The following is a 25,070-nucleotide window of genomic DNA, read 5'->3' as shown; positions in this document are numbered from 1 at the left end:
ACATAGAGTTGTGTAGAAATGGACCGGCCCGGCGGCTATTGCGGCTTTGTCCCAAGTTGAAGCGGAGTTCCGAAAGTGGGCGATGACCACCGATGCTAAGCCGTCGTCGTCGCACTTTTAGGACGGGATGTTGTTAAACCGGTGCATCTGCGGGCGTGAGTAATTTGTTGTACGTAGGTAGTTTCAAAGACCCCGTTGTAGCCAGGAAATCCATATGAGGTACTCCGTAATTGTGAGAAGACCAGTATCCATCTCTATCGATCGATCAAGTGCATGTTGATAAGCAGAAGCAGAAGGAATAGCACCGCATAATGACTTGCTTGGCTGTAGCCTTTCGTTGCTTTTTCATGTCTGTCTCTCTTTGTTTCATCAATGCACAACGGCTCAACGAGCCTACAGGCTGAATCTACTGCAGATGGGTGGAAGGGTCTCTGTGCGACATTTCCTCCGGGAGAGTACGGAATCTGCAGCAATGCTTGGCTTTCGCGTTGGTGTGCCTGAGGAAACGTCAGGGTTCCCTCCATCATGAGATGAACATGCATGGGCATGGGTAGACATTTTGGCGATGCGACGCCTCCGGCCGATAGCGAGCTGCAGCTAAACAGTTGGGGGGAATAGAGATCCTTGGTTGCAGGACCAGATAATATTAGTGGACGCTGCAGATGTAGGTGCATGTACCGTGGATGTACCGTACGACGCAAGACAGGTTAACGGGCGATGAGCGAACGGACTTGTCGATCTTAGAAGTGCATTGGACAGTTGATGATCGTTGGACGCCATGTTGGCCGGGGTCTACCCTTCCCGTTATTGCGCCATCGTTTGTTGATGAGGGGATATCTGTAGGACTAGAGATGGAGAAGATGGAGAAAAGACGGGAGGGAAAAGAAGGATCCAGATAATCTTGGACAGGTACAGCAGAGTACGTAACTCACCTGAAAAGATCACGATGATTCGTCCTTGATGGCTCCTTCCCAAGATACCTTGAGGTAGAGGAAGGCAGGTGCATGTACCGTGTCTACTGGGTGGTGGTTACCTTATCTAGATCCCGCTCGGTACAGTAAGCTACAAGATCTCAAGTTGCCTCATCAGGTAATTCATCCAGGATAGAAGCTTTGACCATTGCTTCTTCTTGAGGTACCAACCTCGATTTGGCATTTGACCTTTCGTTTATCGTGCCTTTACAAATCCTCTAATTATGTGATCATTCTACAGCAAGTACCTGGTGATGGTCTCTCTAGGTTGCTGCTATTGATTTGATAGAAGGTTGGAGCCCATAATCACTCCAACACGGTATTGGAGCCAAGCCAAGCCTCATGTCGTTTCTAGTGATCGGCATCTGAATGTCTCACTCTGGAAGACGTTTCTACTTGGCAAAGCTCATACGATTGCAAAACATCACCAACAGTCGATGCAACTCTAGGTACGTTGCAGTTTTCTATCAAACCTACATACTACGTACTCACCTCAACCCTGTCCCACCTAACTGTCCTTGATCAAACATTCAACTGAACCAACTGTGCCACCCTTGTTATTGCCGATTGAAGTCCGAGCTTTGGACCCACGGCGATATCTTGTCGAAAGAGGGGAAATGGGGCATTTGCAAGGGTCCCAACTCATCAACTTGTCACAATACAGCAGGTACAACGGCGGCTCGCCGAACCAGATCTGGGTACTGCACACACAAATATCGATTACCCAGTGACTTTGCCGATATGTGGCTATCCGTGTCATCTCGTGGGGCTATCGGCCTTATGAGCGTCGAGAGAAGGTCAATCTCTGGAGTAAACCTCCGGCGAAGATGAGATTGGCCCTGCTGGCTCAGGATCTGCAAAAGGGTATTCTCGGAGGATTTACAACCAGGGACCTGCGTCTAACGTGATGCAAAGAAGAAGAATCAAGATTGTGGGGATTCTTTGCAACCTTTGACCAAGGTTTGACACCAGCAGGGTCGGTCCTTTGCTGTCCCTGATGGATCTTGGAATCAAATCATCGTCACAGGTCTCCCGCTGTGGATATCTGCTAGGCTGTGTTTTTTCTGTGGTCGTCAACAGAGAGCTGTTCAGCTTCACGTGCCCAGCCATGATATCTGAAATTAGCAACCCGTGCCAGCAACGGCCAAGGCCGATACTTGTACCTACCCAGGTACCTTATCATCAGCGGGCTATATCGTTACTCAATTTGAGTTGAGGCGGTCCAATAACGGTCATATGCCGGCAGCACACTGAAGTAGCAGAGCCCCAAAGGCCCGCAAAAGCCGGACAAGAGCCAACACAGTTACAAGGCAAGGTAGTGAATTGCAACAATATGTCACTATCAAAGCAGTCGTAATTTACCATGCACAAGAGGTTGTAATACGATACAACGTAGGCGCCCGTCAGCTCCACTCCCTTTCCCTTTCCAGGTGCTTGTCTGTGCATGTGCAGAAACAGCAAGAAACCAAGTCCTGATGCTGAAGTTCTGAACTGACAAGAACCAGTCGCATCAGAGAACCTAGGGTCCATACCCTGGCTCACACCCCCAGACTCAGCTAACCTCAGGATTATCTAGGTACAGTACCTTGCGTCGTTGTCTCACATCATGATATCTAACTCAAGTGGATAGAGAGAAAACCCCGCGCAAGAGAGGCTATAACCATATCAAAGCAGGCCAAGTTGCAGGCGATCGCTGTCCACAAATGCTTAGCTTGGCTAGCAACCCTGGTTTTCTTCTTGGCGTTTATTCAACACTTGTCCTCCAGTCAAAGTCATCGGACCCCTCCCCCTCCAAGCGAGCTCATTACGTTTTTGTTCTGCCTTGTTCCATTGGGTTGCTCATCTGATGTTGATTCGCAGTCATCAAGATTTGGGACTGTAACACGCGACCCATCTTGCTCCTGTCAGAAATCTCATCAAACTGCTTCAGAGATTGGCAATCCATCGTGAATTGGTATCTTGGTTCGGCCGACGAGGAGGGGGAGCGGAGCACAAAATGCGACGACTGCGGGGGTCTTACAGGGCTTGTCTTGTCCAACGAAACTCCCCTGTCTTCCCTGTCTCTGCAGCTCATCGCGAATTGAGTCCCGCTGGAGATGCAACGGTGATCAGGGAAGACAGGCCTGAAAATGACACGAAAGTGGTACCAAAGTAGCCTCAATGCCACATACTACGACTCGCGTTGTCTGGCTGGCGAACTGCACTACCTAACAGGGCAGGACCCTGGATATCCCAAAGCCTCATCTGTGCACCAAAACTGTCATTGTTCTTTTTGACTTTGTGGCTATTGCCTGTCTGATCGATATCGATCCTCCGGCACTCGTTTTGGGGTGACAGTACGTTAGCATGCGACAATGCAGAGTTTGCTTTGGTCTGACAGGCTCGAGAAAAATCAAGGTCGCATCCAACAAGACCTGCAAAGCATCTGAGCTGTCGTACCACGAAACTAATGATATTTGTGGGGTGTTGTTGTGATGTGGATCTGCAGTGCCAACCCATAATCCATCCTTCAGTCCTCTTTCGGTATGGCTGTCATCACTAACCTTCAAGCTAAGTTAGTGTCAACGACACCATCTTGATCATGTATCTATGTATTCTCGAACTAACGGGTTGTTGTTTTTCGATGTGGGTTTATGCAGTATCTGCATCATTGTCCCCGCGAACACATTCAAGTCAAGTCAAGTTAGGTCAGATCAGATCCAAGAAACAGGAAACAGTAATTGTAGGTTGGGAGCTTGAAAACTCCAGATGTTTGAATTATCACTATCACATGCCTCAAAGCTTTGTATACCCTTTGTGAACCTCGCACACCACGTAGAAATGCCTCCATCCGTAATCCCATATAATCCCAAATTGTTACAAAATAAACAGAGAAATGATGACCTCAGCTCGGGCTCCGTCAGCAAGTCGAGTGAAGCTAGTATCATGATAGCCTCGACTGCTTTATGCCCACCAAAATTATTTGGTCCAGCAAAGCTCGCTGTTCAGGTTACCACATGTCTTTCATCTGCTCCGGAAATATCTCAATCCATAAGCAGGTGACATTCTGAACCTCGTCAGCGGCCGTCGACTGGAAAAGCGTCTCCATCGTTCCTCTCAAAATAGAAGCAAGAACTTTTTCCATTCCATGTCCTCAATCCGTCCGTCCCTCTTTTTTGGTGGTGGCTTTGGTGTGGTGTGAAAGAAGTAATGAAAGAGAATAAGCGGGAAGAGTTTCGTGTTTTTCTCGACCTCTTTTGGTCTTGGACAATTAACTTCCCATGTGAAAAATGAAAACGTTACTCATGGCCTCATCAAAATCGTTTCGTTGCCAGGTCAGGTCAGATCAGATTGCCCAACAATGTCCACTGATCGAACTTTCGTTCGCATACAGCTTGGAGTCTGGCGTTGTTGCCATTGGCGTGTGCACCCGTATTGGTACATACGATGTGCTTGAATCGTAGGCGGCATAGTCGCTCTTCTCCCATGCGCCTTGTTGTCCCTGCGATTGTCGTCCCTTCTGGCGAGCATTGTAGCGGATGAGCGAACCCTTTCCGGGAGGAGTCTTCAAGACAATTGAAGGCTGGGGAGCTGGAGCCAGTCGCTGCTCATCGTTGGCATCACCGTCTGCTCGGCTACCCCATGAAGTCATATTAAGAGTGATCAGAGCATAGAGCTTGACCAATCCGTGGAAGTATCCAAATACGACAGAAACGGGCAAGAACAGAATATCGCTAGGGTTTCGAATAAACAAACCCATCAGCTTGACCACCTTGGTAAAGGCGAACATAAAGACAAACTGGGACCAGAAAGCGTATCGGCGGTTCTGCATATCCCAGTCTGCGGTTCCCCACCAGACTGAAGCGAGGAGAAGCGGATCAACAAGGAAGGCCAGTGAAGTGAAAGTCGCAAAATGAAGAGCGTATGTGCACCACAATTGTTGCCTGTTTTTTTGTTAGACTTTTTAATCGCATTTTGGGTACCAAATTTACTCACTTCCAGATATAGCGCTCAGTAACCATGCTGGTCCAGTTGCTTCGCCAGTTGCTTCGTGCCCATCGAGAGCATTGGTACAGAAACTTAGTGCTGTTCTCCAATGTTGTCTCAATCTCGCACTCCTTCTCATACTGAATCCATGTCTTCCACTGGTGGCTCACTAGCCAACGAGTCACAAAGTTGTCGTCGTCAGCATTCAAAATCCACTTTCTCCACTTCTCGTTCTTGAAGCCGTGGAGAAAGTCGTGGCTGGAGAGAATTTCAGAGCGGTAGGCGCCGGTACGACCAGACATGCAAGAAGTACCACCGTCGATGTTGTGTGTAGCCGAGATCTCAAAGTTGCGACGCTCGATGTAAGCAGCACCCAACCAGTTCCAAGCCTTGGTCGACCAGGAACCGTCGTGCTCTCGTCGAACCCGCTGGCAAGTTCCAACACCACCGATCTCGGGGTCTTCGAACGGGGCTAAGATCCAAGGCATAAGGGTAGAGGGCCAAGTCACGTCGTCGTCCGCCATGATGGTGATGGGGGTCTCGACCTTGGGAAGGGCCTCGCACACTTGGAGGCGCTTGTTTGCGATGGGGGTGTCTAGAACGCGGACTTTAGGGAAAACTAGGGAGTCGGCCAACTTTTGTAGGTCCTTTCGCTTATCATGCGTTGTGACCAGGATCAGCTCGGCTGGCTCACAGGCCAGGATACTCTCAAGAGAAGGACGAAGCTCCTCAAAGGCGTTGTGGATGGTAGGGATGACAACAGTCACGTCCTTGCTAGTAAAAGTTGGTTTGGCAGGAATAGGCTTTGACTTGTATGTCCAGTGGCTGACGCAGTGGACTAGGAGACGGAGGTAGCGATGGACCCTGAGATATCGTTAGATTCGGTTGGCAATGAAGTGCTAATAGTCTGCAATAACAGATGGATAGACTCCAGAAGAGCCTCATTGCCAGAAAACTGCTAATGAGATCGCAATAGTAACTTACCAGAGACCCAAAAACAGGTACAGCCAGAAGGAGCTCGAATACCAAAAGTTGAAAGAAGGCATCGAGAGCGTTAATGGCCCGGCGAAACCGAGAGGGCTTCGCCCAAGGCTTTGATAATCTGATTCAGACATATTGATGCTGTGAGTGTGTTGTGAAATCCGGTGGAGTTGTCGTGTAAGTGACTGGTGTTGGTTTGCTCTTGGAGTAAGGAGGAGTTTTCGTGATATAAACGGCTATTGACGGATACCAAACAGCGAATGTATATGTCCGAAAGAACCAGTGCGAGAAGGTGTTTATAAGTGATTTCGGGTGTTACAAGATATTTGATCTTGTACTCTCTGGAATTGACAGTGGTTGACCGTCCAAGATGATTGGGGTGAGGTGGGAAGTGAATCAAAGACGCTGGAAGTACCAAAGCAAAAACACTATGCACCAGAGACACAGTCGCACCTTCGTAAGATTCGAGGTAGCGGACGTATAATATACAATGACGGGAAAGGGAACTATTCAAAGAGGGCCATGACAGGAGGAATTGGCCGATGGAAGAAGAGCGAGGAGGAAAAGAGGTAGTGGCAATGATAACAGCCTGGGGTGAAGATGGGGAACGGGTCTACGATATATACCTATGCCAAACCCCGTCTCCAAAACGGACTATGCATGAACATGGAGTAGAGAGGGTCCTTGATGAGGCCGTGGGCCATCGTAGTGTGTACCTAGTTGTGGTGGCACTGGTAGGGCGGCAACTACGTAGAGACAAGCGCGCAAGTCTGTCGAGATTTGATCTTGGTCTGGACAACGGAGGACAAGACGGCAGGGGTGTATTGGGTCCTGCGCTCACTGCATTAGGACGGGTGGAGCGAGGGGTTGGATGATTTGGAGGGTTGGAGGGCCCATGTATGGCGGCGGCGGCGGCTCGACTTGGGGGGATAAGAGGGCACAACGATGTAGCTAATTAGTAGCGCGAATGGGATTGGAGGAGGGGGTGTACTAAGATCACACAAGAGACTGGCGCGCGTTATTTGAGAGGTGTTGTTGCTGAGATCAGTTGAGTCCCGTTTCCGTTGGACGCCGACCCCGGCCGCGTTACTACCGAGACCGGTTCAGATTTGATTTTCTCTTTTCTCGTTGTTCAATTGTTGCTACTGCAAGTTGTCGAGAAATACTGGAGCGTGCTCACAAGCGGGGAGAACAGCGACTGCGTCCAGTATGGTGCAGCGACAGGGTATGGGGGCGCAGGCTCGCAAGCGTGGAGTCGTCTTTAGCACCTTCAACTAGGTAGCTCAGTGCCTTGGCCTGAAAACTACAGCATGTCCGTTCACTACTCCAGGACCCTATCGTCGTGGCGCCGATTCTGGGCTGGCGCATGAGGGTCACGTCTCGTGCCCAGCGACAGCCCATGTCAAAGCCCTGATAGCCCTTGGCCAGTGCTGCTCGGCCCGCGGCGCACATCATGGTCCTGGTCGTCGTCGTTTCGTTGTTTTGCCTCTGGGGTTGATATTAAGCAGCAGGGTTCACACAAAACCTCGATGGCGTCGATGGCTAGGCGGGAGAAAAGACATGGGACCTTGCTCGTGTTTAGCATGTGGATCCCATTACCTTGTACTGGCGCGAGCGAGTACAGCAAAGTAGAGTCCAAAGCCAAGCCAAGACAAAATGAGACAACCATTCAGCACAGCATAGCATAGCATTGCATTGCATTGGCTTGGTGAGGATCTGGTGGGGAGTGGGTTAACAGCTTGAAGAGGCTTGAATACACAACTAGGACTTGTCGAAAATGCTGTATGTAGGGACTTAGCAAGCTGCAACATAGCATAGCATAACATAGTCCGTACATCCATTAGCCGCTCGTCTTTTGGTGAGACAAGCATGCCTGTCGTATCAGAATCAAGAGGTGGTGTTTTGCGTCTTGCGTCTTGCATCTGCATTCAAGCTTCAAGGTGAACCCTGTGGAATGCAGTAGATGAGCAAATAAAGTATTGTTGGTATTGTTTCTGCTCCCGATCCTGATCCTGCTTGTGCAGATGCGAGAAGCTGGATACAGTCCCGTATGTATGTCTTATGTCTCTCGAGATTGCATGTCGACAGATGGGGAGAAACTCACGAATCCATTGTCCAACCAGAAGCTGGGAATGGCAAAGACAATTGACGAGTGAGCTATCCGGCAGGTATAATAATATCCTGGGACACGCAATGTAAATTGGGTCCCAGGATGCAGGAACTGGGCCCCGATGCATGCCAATTGCTGGTCCAATGACGGAGATGTGTAAGTGTGCGATGTAATGAACAAGATGCAGTGCAGCATGTAATGTAGACAGGATCCAATGGAAGAAACAATATCACACGGTGGCTGCAGCAGTGATACGCAATTGACTCCTTCTGTTCACAATATAGAGCTTTCATTTCATTCTGTCTATCGCACCTGCCCAAGTTCCTTTAATCCCAGAAAGGTAGGAACCTTGGCATGCTGCTAGGTTACTCCTGCCAGTTGAAGACAGGGAATCAGTTGGTCGGACCGGAGGTAAAATGGTAGGTGCAGATAACCTCAAATCCGAGGGGTCCCTGCCTCGTTAATGCTAGCTTAGTTGTCGACGCAAGAGTGGGGAAACCCGCTGCTGCTGCTGTGCCTACAACCCATACTTTACCTACCTGGGTAGTACCTGCCTGTACCTACTCACGCCAATCTGTAGCAGGTTGACGTTTCGTGGCTTCATCGCTTTTAGCTGCGTACTAACCTTTCCTCTTAATAACACTAAATCCAAATATGTCACCCTATTCCCTTGCTACAATCACTGTCGCAATCTGACAACCACGAAAGTCCGCTTTATTACGAATCCCTCTCGCTTCCTCTCCAACACGAACCTCCACATTAACCACCGGAACATGGATATCTTTCTCCGAGAGCAACAAAACAATTTGAGGTGCAGAAATCCCCGTGCCTTATCCACGCAGGACTATTTAGCAGAGCACAGCAGAAAGGTAGAGAGTACAGTCTGGTACTTTGTCAAGTGGCCAGAGAAAATGCATCATCACATCACGTCGCATTGTCTGTCTCGCCAATGTTATTGAGATTGGGAATGCTCCGCCCATAGACAGCTGCCGCGTTGCCTTGCTTCCTCCAATGATACTCGCATTCGATTTGCAGTACAGGAACAGCGGCCGATTACACACGGAGGGAGACCGGCCTGGAGAAGGTAACCAGCAAGCGGACACTGCAAACCGCAGATCGTCCAACACGGCAGCTAAACAAAAGCAGACCAGGGTTGCAGTATTGCGGATCCTCTTCGGCTTCGGCTGGTTGATGAGATTTACATATTGAAAGACTCCGAAAGAGAACATGCAGCATCTCCGCCAGCCCTGGTCTCTTCCACTCACGGATGGTTGTGTTACCTACGCTGCGTGCCTATGTCAACCAGCAGCCTTAGAGCGTTATGGTGCACGGTTCAGCGCACCAAAACCGATGATCCGTGTCCACCACAGGTAGCTTCTCAGGTCCTACAGCTTCTGCTAAGATACTGAGTTGTGGATGGAATATGACAGATGTCGCTGTATGGGTGGCTTTGGGCCAAATGCGATATCACGGCATTCACCAAACATGCAACTTTGCTTTGTTTCTCCTCGCTCCCCCGGAGTGGAAGCACAGGCCGCTCTTGGCTGCTCATTCAATCCCTGTTCACTGATTGACATTGACTTGCTGAACATCGGATCTTAGATTGGACCCCTCATATGAAGAGCTTTCATATGCAGTTGGTTCTCACTGGAGTCGCTGCACCTTGTTGATTAAGGATTTTGAGTATAGACAAGTCTTGAATGATCGGAGATGGCAACTAAAGCCGTTTGAGTCACACCATACCTGGATCTGTCACGGCTACATGATGCTCAACTTCAAAACCCACATGGGCTGTTGTTGTTTTTTCCTCGACACAGGCACCACAAGGGTCTTTCGTGTAGTCTCATGTAGTACAGCCAAGACGGAGCCACAATCTTTAGGGCCAAATGAACATCATCGGCCCCGGCCAGAAGAGGGAACTTCGGACATGAAGCAGGCTGCTCAAACACCATGCAAAAATAGCTCAGCTGCAATGGAAGTACAGTACGTACTGGTCAAATCGATTTGTCTAGCGGCATGTCAGTGATTGTCTGCTCCAATTGGCGCAGCGATATCAATCTTACAGCGTCCTGAGTTAGTGCTTGTTTTGTTTACTGATCGATGATGAGCCGCAAGATGACCCATCCATCTTTTCTCGTGAGAGTTAGTGGTTGTTTTCTCATCTGCACTGCCTGTCCTGTCCTTGACATAACCATCTCCACCGTCAGCGGATTGGTACTCTACTGTAACAGTTGCTGAGTCGACATTGATCAAGCAAAAGCTCGCCAGCTCCCGAGTCCTTGCCGAAAGCGATCTAGACTCACAGAGGCTGGCGCGTGCGCTACAGCATGGTGGATATTTCTTCACACGTCTGCCCTGTCAGGATCCTTCAATCAACACCTAGTTATCAGCCAGCATCTGTTGGTCCAAGGCCGAGTCAAGTTCAACGCGGCGCAACGCAGCTCGACATTTTCGGCAACAGTTATCGTCATGCAGACTACTGCAGAGCATCGGTCGTATTGTTTTTCTGGTTGGTTGAAGTAGGTCTCAAATTTGACTTGGCTATCTTTCAGTCTCAGCAACCTACTGGTCTAAAGACATACAGTACCGTTACATAGCACTTTGATCACTGCGTCAAGACATTGGATAACTGTCACGCATTCTGCAGCTGTTTACAGAACGGTGCTTTTGCTTCTGCTGATATCTAAAGGGTGCTGTCTTGATACTCAACCTCGAATGGTATTGAGACTACCTACCATTATCTGTAACATCGCAGGTAACACAGGTGATAATATTTCATTCAATCCAGTTTGGACCACTGTGGGTCAGTCCTTTTGTTTATTTTTCAAGACATGACAGGCCAGGCCCAGGGCCTTTCGGAGGGAGTCTGCCCATCAAATTCAAGAGACTACAGGGGATCCCCACTGCACCCTGATCCTGATGCTGCTCGTTTACTGCTCAAACCTCTCACATTTGCACCTCGATTTGCCGCTATGGAGCCATTGGTATATTCATGGGCACATGCTCGAGGTGATTTTTCTCTTACGCAGATCTTGAGTAACATTGCCACCATGCAGTAGAGACATAGAATACCACTGCGGGCGTTGTTGGTCCAGCATATTACAGTAATATATGATCCTCACAATGCGTTGTGATATCACGACCATGTTGAAAGGGCCAGCAAAGCCGATCCTGATGCCGTTGTTTTCTTAGTTACTTCAGACGGGAACGAAACTTGTGGAGGGGCCAGGATAACCCTAGCTTCGCTTGGAAGCCAAGGGGATCGACTTGACAGGGGATGGACAGGCGATTGAAGCACGGAGCATCTGCTAAACCGACGTCGGCAGAGCTTGCAATGTCGAAGCTCGTCAAATCAGAAACATGTTCATCCTTGTCCCATTGTCTATGAGAGACTCGGCGCCAAACATCCTTCCATATACTGTGAGGCGTTATATCTGCCTCATGATCAGTATTGGCAAGCACTTTGGATCTAGCCAGGACGATGTCTAAGAATATCAAGAGTCTAGACTGTCTACAAGAGGAGAGCTGTATTGCTGCGTAGAGTATCCTAATTCAGCCTATACCCTGGTCATGGTTAAGTATCCATGTCATGATGAGCAAGATATACGGCAACACGATATTGACAGCTTTGATGTCATGCCTCCTGCATCATTGTAGGTGGGGGGTTACGTCTGCATTTGTTCGTCAGAACGAAATGTCCACTCGTCTTGAACATAGCCTGATTCAAAAACGTCAACCGCAGCTATGCGTAGAGGACTTGACAAACAGGTTTTTGAGGCACATCTATAATCGGTTTGAGTCTTGGTTGCACAAGAGATCCAGACTTGCGTTTACGATAGGCGCTCGAGATTGCCGACGCTAGCTTTCAGATATATACTCTAATATATAGATAGATAGTTACATTTGTTGTTTCATATGTCATATGAGTGACATATGAAATTATCAGAAACTTGAGCTTTCATAATACAAAGATTTGAGAGGTGCAAGTGCATGCAGTTGTAACACAACTACTTCAAAGACGAGTTTCTGTTTCTATCAGCCATAAGAGGCTTTCCGGTCTGAGGTTCTCAAGCTCTACTTTGACTCGACATATAACCGCTCATTCTGTAAACGTTTCGTTTCTTGAATACGCGAGAGGCCATGGCGGGGCATTGGCATGCCTCGGGGAAGCACAAGGTGCTGCCGGAGCTGCTATCGGAATAAGCATGCAGCATGGGAGCTCCCATCGTGGACTCTATAGTGCTGTCAGTTATGATAGGTTGATGCTCATGGTACCTGCACTAATCTTTATCCTTCCCCTGCATCATGATATGGAGCCGGTGTCCGGGTTGCGGAAGGTTTGAAGCTGGACTGCATAGTGAAGCTGACGATACCTATGCTTTGCTGGCAACCGACAAACGTATCACGGGATGTTCTCAGACATAACACAATGACTAGTAAACTCGTATTCTATTGTTTAATTACGCTTGTTCTCTGTTACAGTTGTCGCGATAATGGGTATCAGAGTGATCTTGTCGCTGGCTGCCACATGCCATCGTTTAGTTGAAGATGAAACTCGGACCTCTATCAACAACCACGACTAATATGGCATACCGAACTTGCCTAATAGATTCCAGATACCGAAAAGATTGATATACTCTAATTATAACGCTGTATGGAGCGTGTCTGTGCTAAGTTGTGGATTTCCACCTCACACCGCAACTTTGCTAGCTACCCTGTAGATAGCATGTGCTGTTCCTATGTGCTGTCACGATAGTTTTAATGCAACTCATAATAATCAGGAGACTCGGTGTAATATGCCGACAAGTCTATAAGTCTCTAAAAGGTCCTTGAAGTTAATTAGACAGGCGTGATCGGGCCTAATATGAATCCGGGTTGATTTCTGGTCTGGGGACCACTTGTGAATCAGTGAGTTCCAAACAATCGTAAGACTTCGATAACTCGACTATGCGATAGTCAGTCAGGAAGTGATAATGAGGAAATCGAAGCGGTAAGAGGCAATTATTGAAAACATGTTCGAAGGCTAACCGGCTGCATATAGCTTCGTTGTTCTCACCATTCCCAGCGCCGCCATGGCTGAAGCAGTCGCGGGCTAGGAGCCTCAAGAGCAACAACTCTTCTTCGAAGTATAACATGGACTCAGGAGAAGAGAGTCAGGCAGGTAACAGAGATATTGTCCTCTAAGGCTTAGAGCGCCAAAATAAGTAGCCTAAGTGCTTTTCTAAGTTCGCTTAAGGCAACCAAGTTATTTCGTCTCTTATGCTCTCGGCGGCCGATTCTTCTGACACCGTGACAGGAGTGAAAGGAAACTATTCAGGATTACAGACTGTATAGGACGTTGCAATGGTACTAGGTAAACTCATGATATCAGTCGTGATACTTGTAGTTGATTGCCCGTCAACCACTTCCTACTTACAGAAACTATGAGAAGACCTAGGATACGCATATCACCTCTCCTAGATAGACTTGTATTCCGGTACCGAAGAGACATAAATACTGGCTTCCTTGAAGTTGCATAAAACATAGATGACACTAGGTGGTGACGCCCACGGCAACACATAGAGAAACTCGACTCGCACCACTGTTCGATTCCATAGAGAACATGAATTCTTCAGACACAGATGTTACAGTTTATATCGGAATGCGGTGGTCTATTAACTTTAACCTGAAGACTATTGAAACATCTTCAGTCGGGTACCTCGTATCACAGATGTATCAGAATGAAGATCTTGAAACGAGACGAACAAGAGCCGAAGAGATCATCTCAACCAAACCGGCATTGCTTCAAGAGGCTTAAAATCTGTACCAAGACGGCTCATGCCGTGTTTCAATATATAACAGCAGGGTTGTCTATATCAGATACAATTCTGTTTCAACCATGGAGTTGTTTGAAGATTGCCTCAAGCAGCTGAGTGAGGCTATGGAGTACTTGATACACACCACAAAAGTCAGAGCATAGTCGATCATTCTTTCCTGTATAGGTTAATCGCAGTAAGATGATATCTTTGTTCTGTTGATCCTCAGCTCTCAAGTGCTATGACGAAAGAAGTTTCGAATTTGTTTCCAGAAACCTCCGATACCAAAACTTGGAGATGCAGTAAATCCACACACGTGGAGTCGCCAGTAACAATTCAGTGATTGTCATAAGAAACAAGATAATCTGACAGGAGTGCATATAGTATTTCCCTTGTAAGAGCGTAGTTTTAAAAACAAGAAGGTAATTCCTGGCTGGTGGATACAGATGTCATCATGCCGAGCCTTCTGTGGGTTTTGAGGCATGACATGATAAGTCTGGAGGTGAGTTTTATCTTCTCCACCCGGCATACCTCATAAGGACAAGGTGAACGGAGACGATGGAGATGGGGACATTGAGACTTTTACACGTTTGAAGAGATTTGCACGGGATTTCTGCATGTCTCGACCAACAATTGCCCATTCAGAGAAGAGGCGAATATCATGACTAGATACTTTACTTGGCGGGGGAAGACCGTGGGCGAAATGTCTGTGCACTAGCCACCGTTGGAAGATCCATTCAATAAATGTCATTCAGGGCCCAGTCTGACTGTCTTTATTCACACCTGACTTGAGCACGAGAGAGGAGTTATAGAGCATCGAGGCGGGGGAAAGAGGAGAAGAGGGGTTGATAGAGAGGAGAGGGGCAAAAAGAGGACGCTATGGATAAGGTGGCGTACGTTAGAGTGAAAGACCCTTTTGGGGAAGATTTATGGCCATGAGACAGTTGCAGTAAGAAGGATGGGGTATCCGTGAGCTATCGTGTATTGCAATGATTTGGTGTTGGGTCAGAGTTGAAGATCGCGTGACCCTGAATGCACTAAACGATTAAATGGAATCTTGCAAGGGTCTGGTCTGGCCTGGCCTTTGATGCAGAGCATTTATCAAAGTCTGGGGGAGAGAGGGATCGCCAGGAGAAGACGGTTTGATGGCGTCCCCGTACCTGATGACGATGGCTAGTGGCGCAGTCTGGATTCTTTCTCCTCACTCAGCAAAGCAAAAGTATTGAATACGTAGAAATGAGGAGGCACATGTTTAAAAGCCTCAGTAGTCTATTTGACACTAGAAAATTGCCTCAAAGGATTTTCAGAAGAAGGCTATGTTCATGTCGAATGCACGAGGCTGAGTGCTATGCTGTGTCATCATCAACTTCAAACCCCATACGCGTCTATCTTATCTAAGCCCCGATAAAGACGTTATCGCTTTCGTCGTCAATGATGAGTCTTTCTCTCTTTAGGCTATGAAAGGAAAAAAAGGCAGTGATGACATCAAAAACTGGACTGGCCTAGAGTGAATGATCGACCACTAGTGCCAAGAGACAAGGGGTCGAGAGCAGGACCAGCTTGTGGTCGAGGCCAAGATAAGGAACGCGGGAAAAACGGGCGAACGAGGCAATTAAAACCAGACCAAAAGTGTCACGGACGCGTTAAATAGATTAAATTAATTAATCGCGTAGTTGCAAACTTTGATTGCTACAGTATGCACAGTAAGAGGTTATTCAAGAGATGAATGTACAGGAACGAGAACACATTGACGTTACAGAAACCGAGATGAACCCCCGCAAACAGTAGCATTGCTAGACGATCCGGATGAATATGACGGATACTGGATCATAGATGATACTGATATCCGGGGGATCAACATGGATGAAACGATATATGATGCAAAGAGGGCGACATCGATGTGACAGATCTGGGAGCACATAATTACACAAACATGAACAAGGCTGAAGGATATTATACGATACTGTACAGTACAGTACTCTCTATTCCCAGCCGAAAAGGGCCGATCAAAGTAGGTCACTGGAGAGAGTCTCACCAGACTTGATTGTAGCAAGTTGCGTGTGCCCAGACTCTATCAACTTATCCGTTTATCCTAGTGAACATCAATGAAAAAGCCGGCGAGGCTACGGAGTTGTTGCGAGCCAATAAGTCTTGATTTCGGGCGGTTATGTTCTTGGCCGTTCAGTTCCTTGACAGAGTTGGTAATTAATCGTCAATTTCGGCGTCATGAATTCAATCTACAGTACGGATAGTATATCCTCTTTGAAACATTCTGGCCGACGAGATGATGCTTGGAAGAGTTCTGTAATGAATTCTTTTCCTTTCAGTTGTTTTCATCTCTTCTCTTTATTCTCTTCTGTACACAACAGTCACAACTTTTGTGCTTCTATGAGGCGCATCACCATTTCTGCCCATCCTACTCTTCCTATTGGATGATTTGTTCCCCCCTCCATCTAGACAGATACGATACACTTTACAGATACGGACTGTTGCATCTCATATTCCAAGGATTTCTCCCCCCGCAAACGCCCCCAATCTCACTCACCTTACCTACCTTTATCTGTGGTGTTATCTGCCGCTTAGGTACATATTCTTTGCTGCAGTTTGCAAACTAGCAGACTAGGCAGAGCAGAGCATCTGGGGATCACGGAGTTACTGAATCCTTCTCCTCCGGTTCACTCTCACCTTCTTTCTCGTCTCTTCTTTCTGTCTTAGACTTCTGGATCATTCCCCGCCTTCTTCAGGGTTGTCTTATCCTTACCGCCTCTCCTCCTGAGTCTTCAAGGCTCAACAAACCGTCAAGCGAAAGTTCGATGGTTACTGTTGATCACATTTTGACAGACCGACCTTCTTCGCTTGGCAGCTTCCGCGGACGAAAGGCCCTGACCAATCCCTGTTCAGGGTGACAGCCTGTGGATGAAGAAAGTGGGAATAGAGAAGCTCAACAGACTGGTCACTGGTCAAAGGAACTCCTACAGACAACTTCTCCCCACTGAACCCCACGTGCCCATGCACTGAATGAGGCTGAATCTGGCCTAGAACGTCCCGACATTGGCTGGGTTACTCGGCTTCGCTGCCACCGAAACCCAGTTTTTCTTGGCCTTGTCCTCCACTGTCCTGTAGGTACAGAGACTAAGGACTAACAGACTACCGGTATCTTGTTCCATGTCTTCCGGGGCTATGTTGTGCTGAGTGATAGCGATTGTAGTACCTACAGTAGCTCTCGTTCCGGACGCACCGCCATTCTGTTTTCTCTCCACTTACTGGACAGAGACTGACTGGACTGCCTCCTCCGCCGCTTTCACCGTCGTAATCTGCCGCCTCTTACACGGCCACAGAGAGAGACGAGACACTCACGAGAGACTGAATGAAGAGTGAGAAACAGAAATATTACTGTCTTACCCTCCTTGCCTGTTTCTTATTTCCCCTCCTCTCTTTTTCTTCTCTGTCATATCATTCCAAATTAACTCAGATCGAGTCAGATCATCAAACAAAAGGAAACTCTTTTTTGTTTGGACTCACTTGGTATCCTTGGCTTAAGAGTCTGAGTTTCTCTGGGCCGACTCCTCCTTTCTTACCCACCCACTACTCTCGGTTCTCTAGGACACCCCTGGTAGCCTAGAACCAAACCTAGAACTTTTAGAGAGAGCCAGAACCAGGCCCTCCCCCGTCTGGACTCTACTCTTCTATTGCGACATTTCCAGTCCAATTCTTGTTATTCCATCTTGTTTCTTGTTTACTCTGTTTGTCCTGTACTGTACGCTGGTCGTTTCTTAAACAAGTTGAGCTGAGCGTTTTTGTCTGTTTGTTTGTATCCTCTTTGGTCTTTCAGCCTGTACAACTTGAACAGAGAGTAACAGAATTCATTCATGATGCTCTGAGAAACGCTGGGCGTGCGACAGACTCCTCACCCACCCGCCTGCGCTGCGCCCGTATCCGTGCAACGGCGACAAGAGACAAGAAAGAGACAAACCAACAAACCCAAACCTCTACCTACCCAAAAACACTCTTACTTATATCTTTATAACCCTTTAACCTCGCATATTGTCACTTGACCTTTACTGGTTCCAAATGGCAATGGCGCAAACCAGCAGTCCTATACCGATCCACGGTTATGGACATGGACATGGACACGGACACGCAAAGATAACAAAATCACGAAGTCGACCAGCTGTAAAACCAATCCTCAAGAAATTACAGTCGCACTCAGAAAAGAATTCGCTCGATTTGGATCGCGGTTGGGACGAACAAGGCCAATTTGGTTATTCCTCGTATAATGTTGACGGCGACGACTCCTCTTACACGGCAGGTGCCTCTGCACTGCCAACGCCTGCCGGCAGAGCCCGCGATGTCAGCTTCTCAATATCGGCCACTGACCTCAGCAGTGGAGGAAACCGCTCAAACAAGTATTCTCATGCTCGTTCGACTAGCGGAAATTCCCATGCTTCTGTAGCTACTTCTGCCAGTGGCGGTAGAAACGGTTCCTTTGTGCATCCTTTCCAACAAACACCGCGAACCTCGACGCCTCCTCTATCCTACGCCAACTCTCTCGCTTCTCTTGACAACACCAGCGGCCCTCGCGACTACTCACCTACAATTACCGAGAACGAAGACGACGTCGACTTGGAGTCTGTAAACCTACAATCTTCGGCTCGTTCATATCCTCTGCAGCACTCAGCTCACCACCCCCGCCGACCCTCTCTTGCCAGTAACCGCACTAGCTCGCTATCAGATGTAAACCAGCCTTTGCGAATCACTGCACACGGCCGTACTTCTTCTGGAGTTTCTTCAAGAAAACCCCACAGCATTGTAACTCGCAGCCGCTCCGACTTGCACCTCAACACTGGCTCTACAACGGCTATCGATTCTGCATCGAGTGTCAGCCCACCATCTGGCTCTTGGGTTTCCCCACAGATGATTGCTTCATCTACATCTTCAAATGCTATGTCCCCTTTGCGTAGCTCTCTCGACATGAGTGGTTTCCGTCTCCGCTCGCGCAGCGAGGTCGATACCGTTACACGCCAGGAGAACGTCCGCGAAGCTCGTCGCAAATTTGAAGAGAAGGAGAAGGCTAAGGAGGAGAAGTATGCTCGTGAGCAGATTCGCAAGCAGGAGCGCGCAGAGAGCCATCGCTTCACCAAGAACGGCCGAAAGGGCAGTTTTGGAACGTCTCGCATGTCGTGCGATCGAGTGTCCACTAGCATTGATATCCGACCCACGATCTCCCGCAAGACTACCGGTCCTAGCACTGGTGTTGGCTTAGGCTTGACCACCGAGAACGAAAAGGTCGATTTCGCCGCGTCTAGCTACGACACTGCGCACAGAGGCACTACACCCGGCTCCAGAGCTGATGATGTGCACTTTCAGTCAACCCACCGAAACAACACCGCCAAGCGAAAAACCAACAGTGCCTGGACTGCCTTTGTTCTGTGGCTGAGAACGCGCCTGCTCAAGCTTGGTCGACGATAGGAGGAGTTAACCAGCAAGATCAAGACCAAACTCAAGACCAAGCTGTCTAGCAACAAAAAGAGCTTTGTTGTCAAAACTCCCTATCAGTATTACCACCCGTAGCAGGCTGGCGAGTCTGTTCAACACCTACCTCCCGAAGCCATATTCCCCACACCGACAAATCTACACAAACTCGGCACTACCCGACCAACACAAGTTTACCGTCGGCTACTACTTAACACGATACCTTGATTTTTACCCTACGGAACATATGGGAAGCAGTTTAACACCCACTTCCCGTCCGCTTACGTATACGCACACGCGCTCACGGCCTTGAAAGCAACGCGGCGATGGAAACGGTCAAACATTTGACGACCGGACAGGACAGGACAGTTATGTTTTGACATTTTACCAGGCATGGAGTTGGGGTTTACCACTTTTGTTCTTGTTTTTATCTTCATTTTCTCATTTTCTTCTTTATACTGGCATGCATGGCCATGGTTGCATCAACGGAATCAAAACTTATGCGGGGTGACGCCCAAGAACTGAACTGAAAGTTCTTCTGATTTTGAGGGGATCTTGTTTGCATTGTTTCTTTGTTTTTTCTCGAGGTATCATACATACCCCGGGCTCGACCGATATGGTCTGAGGCAATACGGATAGGATGGATGGGCTTAGGCGCTTCTACTAGAACCGGATTAAAACACGAACAAGCATGACTGGCAATTTGCCTCTCTTACGTTACTCTTTGTTGCCCCTTACAAATCGTGAGATAACACCGCCTCATTTTTATCGTGATTCTAAGCTATATGTCAAGCGAAATTGATCAAGCGAGGAGGCTAAGATGTTCTGGAATTGTGGAAGATTTACATAACGCTGCCGAATAACCTCTAGCAAGCCTCGGTAGATACTGGTTGTCTGATGAACCAGAACCAATAGACAGTCATAAAGTTTCGACACTCAAAGATGCTGTAACAGATACTTCTCATCACTAACAAAAGCCAAGAACACCATCTCGTCGTACGTGTTTATCATGGTGGCTCAGCATCGCCCCTTTGGCTTTCACATGACATTGATTTGCACATGACGTTCGTTTGCAGCTGGGATCTTCACTCCGACATCTCCTAGGACCTAGGCCCGGGCCAGATGTGGGTCGATCAAAAGTCAATGTCAATGTCAAGTGTGGGGAAGAAAAAGAGGCCAGGAGCCAGGGTTCTCTAGAAAGACATGGATTCAATCTCATGACCTCTTGAAGGCCCAAGTGCACTAACTAATTGTTAGACTGAGACTCAGACATTATGTTAATCTGGGGGTGAGACAGAATGCGGTTGGAAGGGAGTTGGAATGGATCAATGGTGGGAATGTCTCACTTTGGTGAAGATTGGGCGTTGTGGAACGGTATTTCATAAAGCAATATGCAGAAGCTCAACTAGAAGAGATATACAATAGATACAAACATCAAAGACATAACCACATGAGCACAATACAAGACATATCTCTAGTAAAAAGAGTCACCATCTACAACTTGGGTCTGGCAATATCAACTGGCGTCCACCACGGGTAGATCTGGGGCGCATTCTTATCCATAGTCCCAGTAAAGTCTGGCTTCCTCTTCTCCAGGAAACTCTTCATTCCTTCCTTAGCATCCTTACCCGTAAACAAATCCCAAAAGATCTTACTCTCGAGAAGATGCGCCTCCTCAGGCGACGATGCGCCGCGGTAGATCATGTCTTTCATCACCCGCGCAGAAACACCACTCACATTAGTCGCAATCTCATCGGCGATTTTGAGCGCCGTAGGTAAAACCTCATCCGGGGCGACGATCTCGCTGAAGAGTCCGTCGAAAAGCCGGTGCGTGGCTGGGTAGACGCCGCCCGTTGTGGTGAGATGCAGAGCGCGGCTGGTCCCTATCAGGCGTGGGAGGAAGAAGCTGCTGCAAGCCTCCATGCTGAAACCACGGCGACCAAACACAAATCCAATCTGGGCATCGCGGCTCACGACGCGGATGTTGGCGCCCAGAGTCATGGTAATACCCACGCCGACAGCCGAGCCGTTTATGGCTACGATAACGGGCTTGTTGCAGCGGTACATTGGCAGAGTGACGATGCCGCCCGAGTCGCGATGGTCAGCAGCATCTTTACCCAGGGCGTGCTCCTCGTTGAAGTCCATGCCTGCGCAGTACATGCGGTTCTTGGGGTCTGAAGAGGTAAGGACTATGGCACGAACGCGAGGATCAACAGAGAGGGTGTTTAGCGCGTGGGCAAGAGAAGCTGCCATGGTATCGGTGAAGGCATTGCGGGCTTCAGGACGGTGAAGCTTGATGACTATGACATGTGTGACTTCTTTGGATGAGGGGGGATGGTGGAAGAGCTGGAGGGCTGGGAGGTCAAGAGAGGCGTAACTATCGGGGAGTGAAGGAGATGCCATGGCGTTTGTTGATGTTTTGATCAAGACGTTGAAAGATGGAGATTAATCAAGTTGAAGTCAAGGCGATGTTGGTTTAGAGTTCGATAGGTTGGGCGTTGCGATTTCAGCCTCGTGATGATCGACGAGTCGACTTACAAGACTGAGCCGAGGGCCACAGCTTGGAATGCAGAGCTGCAACGGCGGGGAAATATCTGTATTGAGAGGCGCTTGTATTGACTTCTGCGGGTACTGTACTTTAGCTACTATGTAATATGCAGTGAGTCTTATTGGACTAAAGTATCAAATAATGATGACTTGAACCATTCATTCAATAAGGACAATCACATGTGAATAATATCAAGGGATGAGCTCGTACAGTCCACAATACAGTGTTTATCAGGAATAAGACTGTGCCTTGATTACTCATCCGCTTGCTGACCAGCCAACACAAACTCCGGACGCCCAAATCAACCAGCAATGCAAAAGCCTCCTTCAGATCTCCACACAAGCTCAGCCATTTAGTTGAGCTTTTCTGACAAAAGACGCAGAGACAGTCACAGTTGGCTGTGCCTACAGCAGACAGTGCTGCCTCTGCAACAATGGTCTACCAATGGGAGCAACACAAAAATGCCTGCTACCAGCTGTACATCAATGAGCGTCGCTCGCTCGAGGACATCATGGTGCATATGAAAAATGTGTACCAATTCACACCTAGGTTAGTCTATTCCCGGCGTAAGCGAACGGAACTGGCCCTCGACTTACACGGTCTGCTTCAGCAAACGTGCTTTTCAAGTGCAGTTTAGTCGTTGGAAGTTTCCTTCGAAACAGAGACTCAGACATAAAGATGATCGACTCGTGAAGCGCATCCATGATCTGTGGGAGAAGAATGTCCCGCAGGGTGAGATGTTGCGGATCCTCAATGAAGAGGATGGCTTTGACATCAATGCGCGTGAACTGATAAGAGTGCGCTCTCGAAACCGGTGGCTTCTCAGAGTTCGAAATGGTGACCGTGCAAGATCCGGTGATGCTGAGAATGATGATGCCCTTGAAAACGACATACCACTTGATGATGAAGACGAAGGTGACTTGATGGTGGAAGCAGAAGCATCTGGCCAGCCTGGAACCACAGGCTCTGTGAACTCTTTCCAAGATGACTCTGCTTCTGCTACTCCCGCGCCCAAACCACGCAAGATCAGTAAAAGGCAAAGCCGAAGAAACCGTCAACATCTTGGTGAATCAGAAGACCTTGTTCGCTTCCCTTCTGAGATGACGCTGAACGAATCGAAAGCAGCTCTGAATCTTGACTCGACTACCTACCCACAAATGCGTGAATGCTTTGCCAGAATATGCCAAGAAGAGTCAATTGTCAAGAAGACCCTTGCTGGCCCGGGCAGGTGGGACTATGTCAAAAACCGCCTGATACACGAGAATCAAAATTTGCAACAGGTTCTTTGGATATCAAAGGATGACCACGAGAGAAGGCAGCTCGCTTTGGATATCATCTGCACTGATGTAACCAAGCGTCTACGCAACCAAGAGACGAAAATGACGCTTCTTGATGCAAAGAATGAGCTAGGTCTCAACCCTGAAGAGTCCCATGCTGTTCGTGCCGCGTTGCATATTGTACTCAGTGATGCGAAATTCACTTGCAAGTCTGACGGAACCCCAGAACAGTGGGAGGAACTGAAGAAGCAATGGCTGGAGAAGGTCGCACTTCTGAAGATTCTCCCTCTCGGTGGAAACGAGGAGCAGTCTCGTCGAAAGGACAGGGCGATTGAAATCGTGGCTCGAGATGTGATCAAGAGAAAAAGAGATGAGAAGAGGGCGAAGGCCAGGGCCGGCGAGACGACTCAGCCAAAGGAGACGACCCAGCGCAATGTCCAGAACGGTAACATACAGCATGAAACTCGAGATACGCAGCGTGCGCCCACAAGAAACCAGTCCGCGCACCGTCGCGAGATACAACAAGAGCAAGGAACACCTTCTACCTATTCTTCCATACCTCAAGGAGCAGAGCCCCAGTCTAGTCCATCTACAAGCCCAGCTGTAATGGATGATGGCGGAATGGATAGTAACATGGACACTACTGGTTATGAACCGATAAGTGAACCAGCGAATCCACGGATGGAGTACGCAACAAGGCAATCTGCAGCGTCGAGTCGACCTGTACAAATGCAGACACAACCATCCAACATGCCGACTACCCAGGGAACCCTTCCTCAACCTCATAGAATGCTAGGTTCGTCTACCACTACCGGCGTACCTATGAACAACCAGTATGGGTCGTCCATGTACATGGGCAACCAACCTCAAACGAACTATATGGAACAGCAATATGTGCAGCATCAGTTTTCGTCACCAGCACCCAGTACAATGTTCCAGCCTGTCCCCGCAGTGCCAGCTTCTTTTGCTGTGTTCTTAAGACTGCACCCCTCGTCTACTTATGTCACAAACACAAACCTGTGGATCTCTACAATGGCTTCACAGTCCATTCAAGAGCTACGACAAGCGGCAGTCACAAAGTTCCCCGGGGCGATGTGCGTTCGCATTGAGGGTATCATAAAGGATGCCAAAGGTAACGAATTACCACTGCAGATTCAAGGCGACGACGAATTGGGAGCCTATTTTGCACATATGCAGGGTGGTTCACCGACGTTCTCTGTCCAACTTGTCTAACATCGGAGTGTATGAAAGGGCAGCATATGACCAGATGACAGAGATTACGGTAGTATTATTGGCAATGACAATGTGAGAACGGACGTACGGAGTTTCGGTATAGAGATGCGATTTTGATTGGATAAATGTAGATGGTGTACAGGCGTTGAGATGGAGGAGGGTGGAGGTGCCGAGAGAGCGGACTTGGTCTCCGCGATGAGATCTGGGGAATGCATGTCTGAGGCTTGGCGATGGTCGGACCCCGAAGACTTACTACATAGCTCGAGTCTCTGAGATGTAACATAGACGTGAAGCCTTAGTCTTAACATTTAGATCAATCCCTGTGTGAATGAGCCTGTTTACTTTACCTAGTACTATTACTCAATTACAATTGCGGCTTATTACTGGTGTCTGTGGTTTTAAACTCTACATTGCCTGGTGTTTATAAAAGTACCAACATAGGGTATGATCAATGGTTTATTGTCAGTAGAAGAACCCTCGAAGTATAAGCTGGGCGATGGAAGAAGATATGATTTGACTGATACCAGTAGTGGTATCTTTTATCCCTCTCCTGTGAAGTGTAACATAACATAACTAGGTTTTTAATGAATACATTATTGAATTATAGTCAAATAACCCCAATTGTCAGATATCGGAGACATTGTCTTTGAGAACTACTCGACGAAGCTCCAGCAGCGGCCAGATGGAGATGGAAAGAGAGGACGGACATGGCACAGC

At 48.2% G+C, this 25,070-nt stretch overlaps 5 protein-coding genes across 5 annotated transcripts; 3 read left to right on the top strand and 2 right to left on the bottom strand.

The window, feature by feature from the left end:
- Nucleotides 1-4,154: 4,154 nt before the first annotated feature.
- B0J16DRAFT_4834 (nucleotide-diphospho-sugar transferase) lies at nt 4,155-6,256 on the bottom strand. Its single transcript, XM_046133923.1, has 3 exons — nt 5,922-6,256; nt 4,947-5,801; nt 4,155-4,894 (listed from the first exon to the last, which is right to left on the bottom strand). Exons 1-3 carry the CDS (start codon nt 6,050-6,052, stop codon nt 4,297-4,299), a joined length of 1,584 nt encoding a protein of 527 aa, XP_045988354.1. The 5' UTR covers nt 6,053-6,256; the 3' UTR covers nt 4,155-4,296.
- Nucleotides 6,257-10,866: 4,610 nt separating this feature from the next.
- B0J16DRAFT_326483 (uncharacterized protein) lies at nt 10,867-12,064 on the top strand. Its single transcript, XM_046126013.1, has one exon. The coding sequence runs from the start codon at nt 11,618-11,620 to the stop codon at nt 11,888-11,890; it is 273 nt and encodes a 90-aa protein (XP_045988353.1). The 5' UTR covers nt 10,867-11,617; the 3' UTR covers nt 11,891-12,064.
- A 5,605-nt stretch (nt 12,065-17,669) lies between these two features.
- B0J16DRAFT_4800 (uncharacterized protein) lies at nt 17,670-19,510 on the top strand. Its single transcript, XM_046133920.1, has one exon. It carries the CDS (start codon nt 17,895-17,897, stop codon nt 19,290-19,292), a length of 1,398 nt encoding a protein of 465 aa, XP_045988352.1. The 5' UTR covers nt 17,670-17,894; the 3' UTR covers nt 19,293-19,510.
- A 1,142-nt stretch (nt 19,511-20,652) lies between these two features.
- Nucleotides 20,653-21,983, bottom strand: B0J16DRAFT_4796 (ClpP/crotonase-like domain-containing protein). Its single transcript, XM_046133918.1, has one exon. The coding sequence runs from the start codon at nt 21,696-21,698 to the stop codon at nt 20,790-20,792; it is 909 nt and encodes a 302-aa protein (XP_045988351.1). The 5' UTR covers nt 21,699-21,983; the 3' UTR covers nt 20,653-20,789.
- A 122-nt stretch (nt 21,984-22,105) lies between these two features.
- Nucleotides 22,106-24,740, top strand: B0J16DRAFT_326477 (uncharacterized protein). The gene is made up of 2 exons (XM_046126012.1): nt 22,106-22,392; nt 22,454-24,740. Exons 1-2 carry the CDS (start codon nt 22,277-22,279, stop codon nt 24,351-24,353), a joined length of 2,016 nt encoding a protein of 671 aa, XP_045988350.1. The 5' UTR covers nt 22,106-22,276; the 3' UTR covers nt 24,354-24,740.
- The last annotated feature ends 330 nt before the right edge of the window (nt 24,741-25,070 follow it).

The sequence above is a fragment of the Fusarium flagelliforme genome, assembly GCF_020744385.1.
Source record: "Fusarium flagelliforme strain FIESC 12 MPI-CAGE-AA-0113 chromosome Unknown B0J16scaffold_1, whole genome shotgun sequence".
Taxonomy (NCBI): Eukaryota; Fungi; Ascomycota; class Sordariomycetes; order Hypocreales; family Nectriaceae; genus Fusarium; species Fusarium flagelliforme.
This window is presented reverse-complemented; position numbering and strand designations above follow the sequence as displayed.

Coding starts and splice junctions, on each gene's coding strand:
- B0J16DRAFT_4834 (XM_046133923.1), bottom strand. CDS start 6,052: ATGTCTGAATCAGATTATCAAAGCCTTGGGCGAAGCCCTCTCGGTTTC. Junction 5,802..5,921: donor TACCTGTTTTTGGGTCTCTG/GTAAGTTACTAT, acceptor ACGATATCTCAG/GGTCCATCGCTACCTCCGTC. Junction 4,895..4,946: donor ACTGAGCGCTATATCTGGAA/GTGAGTAAATTT, acceptor ACAAAAAAACAG/GCAACAATTGTGGTGCACAT.
- B0J16DRAFT_326483 (XM_046126013.1), top strand. CDS start 11,618: ATGATGAGCAAGATATACGGCAACACGATATTGACAGCTTTGATGTCA.
- B0J16DRAFT_4800 (XM_046133920.1), top strand. CDS start 17,895: ATGGCAATGGCGCAAACCAGCAGTCCTATACCGATCCACGGTTATGGA.
- B0J16DRAFT_4796 (XM_046133918.1), bottom strand. CDS start 21,698: ATGGCATCTCCTTCACTCCCCGATAGTTACGCCTCTCTTGACCTCCCA.
- B0J16DRAFT_326477 (XM_046126012.1), top strand. CDS start 22,277: ATGGTCTACCAATGGGAGCAACACAAAAATGCCTGCTACCAGCTGTAC. Junction 22,393..22,453: donor GTGTACCAATTCACACCTAG/GTTAGTCTATTC, acceptor GGTCTGCTTCAG/CAAACGTGCTTTTCAAGTGC.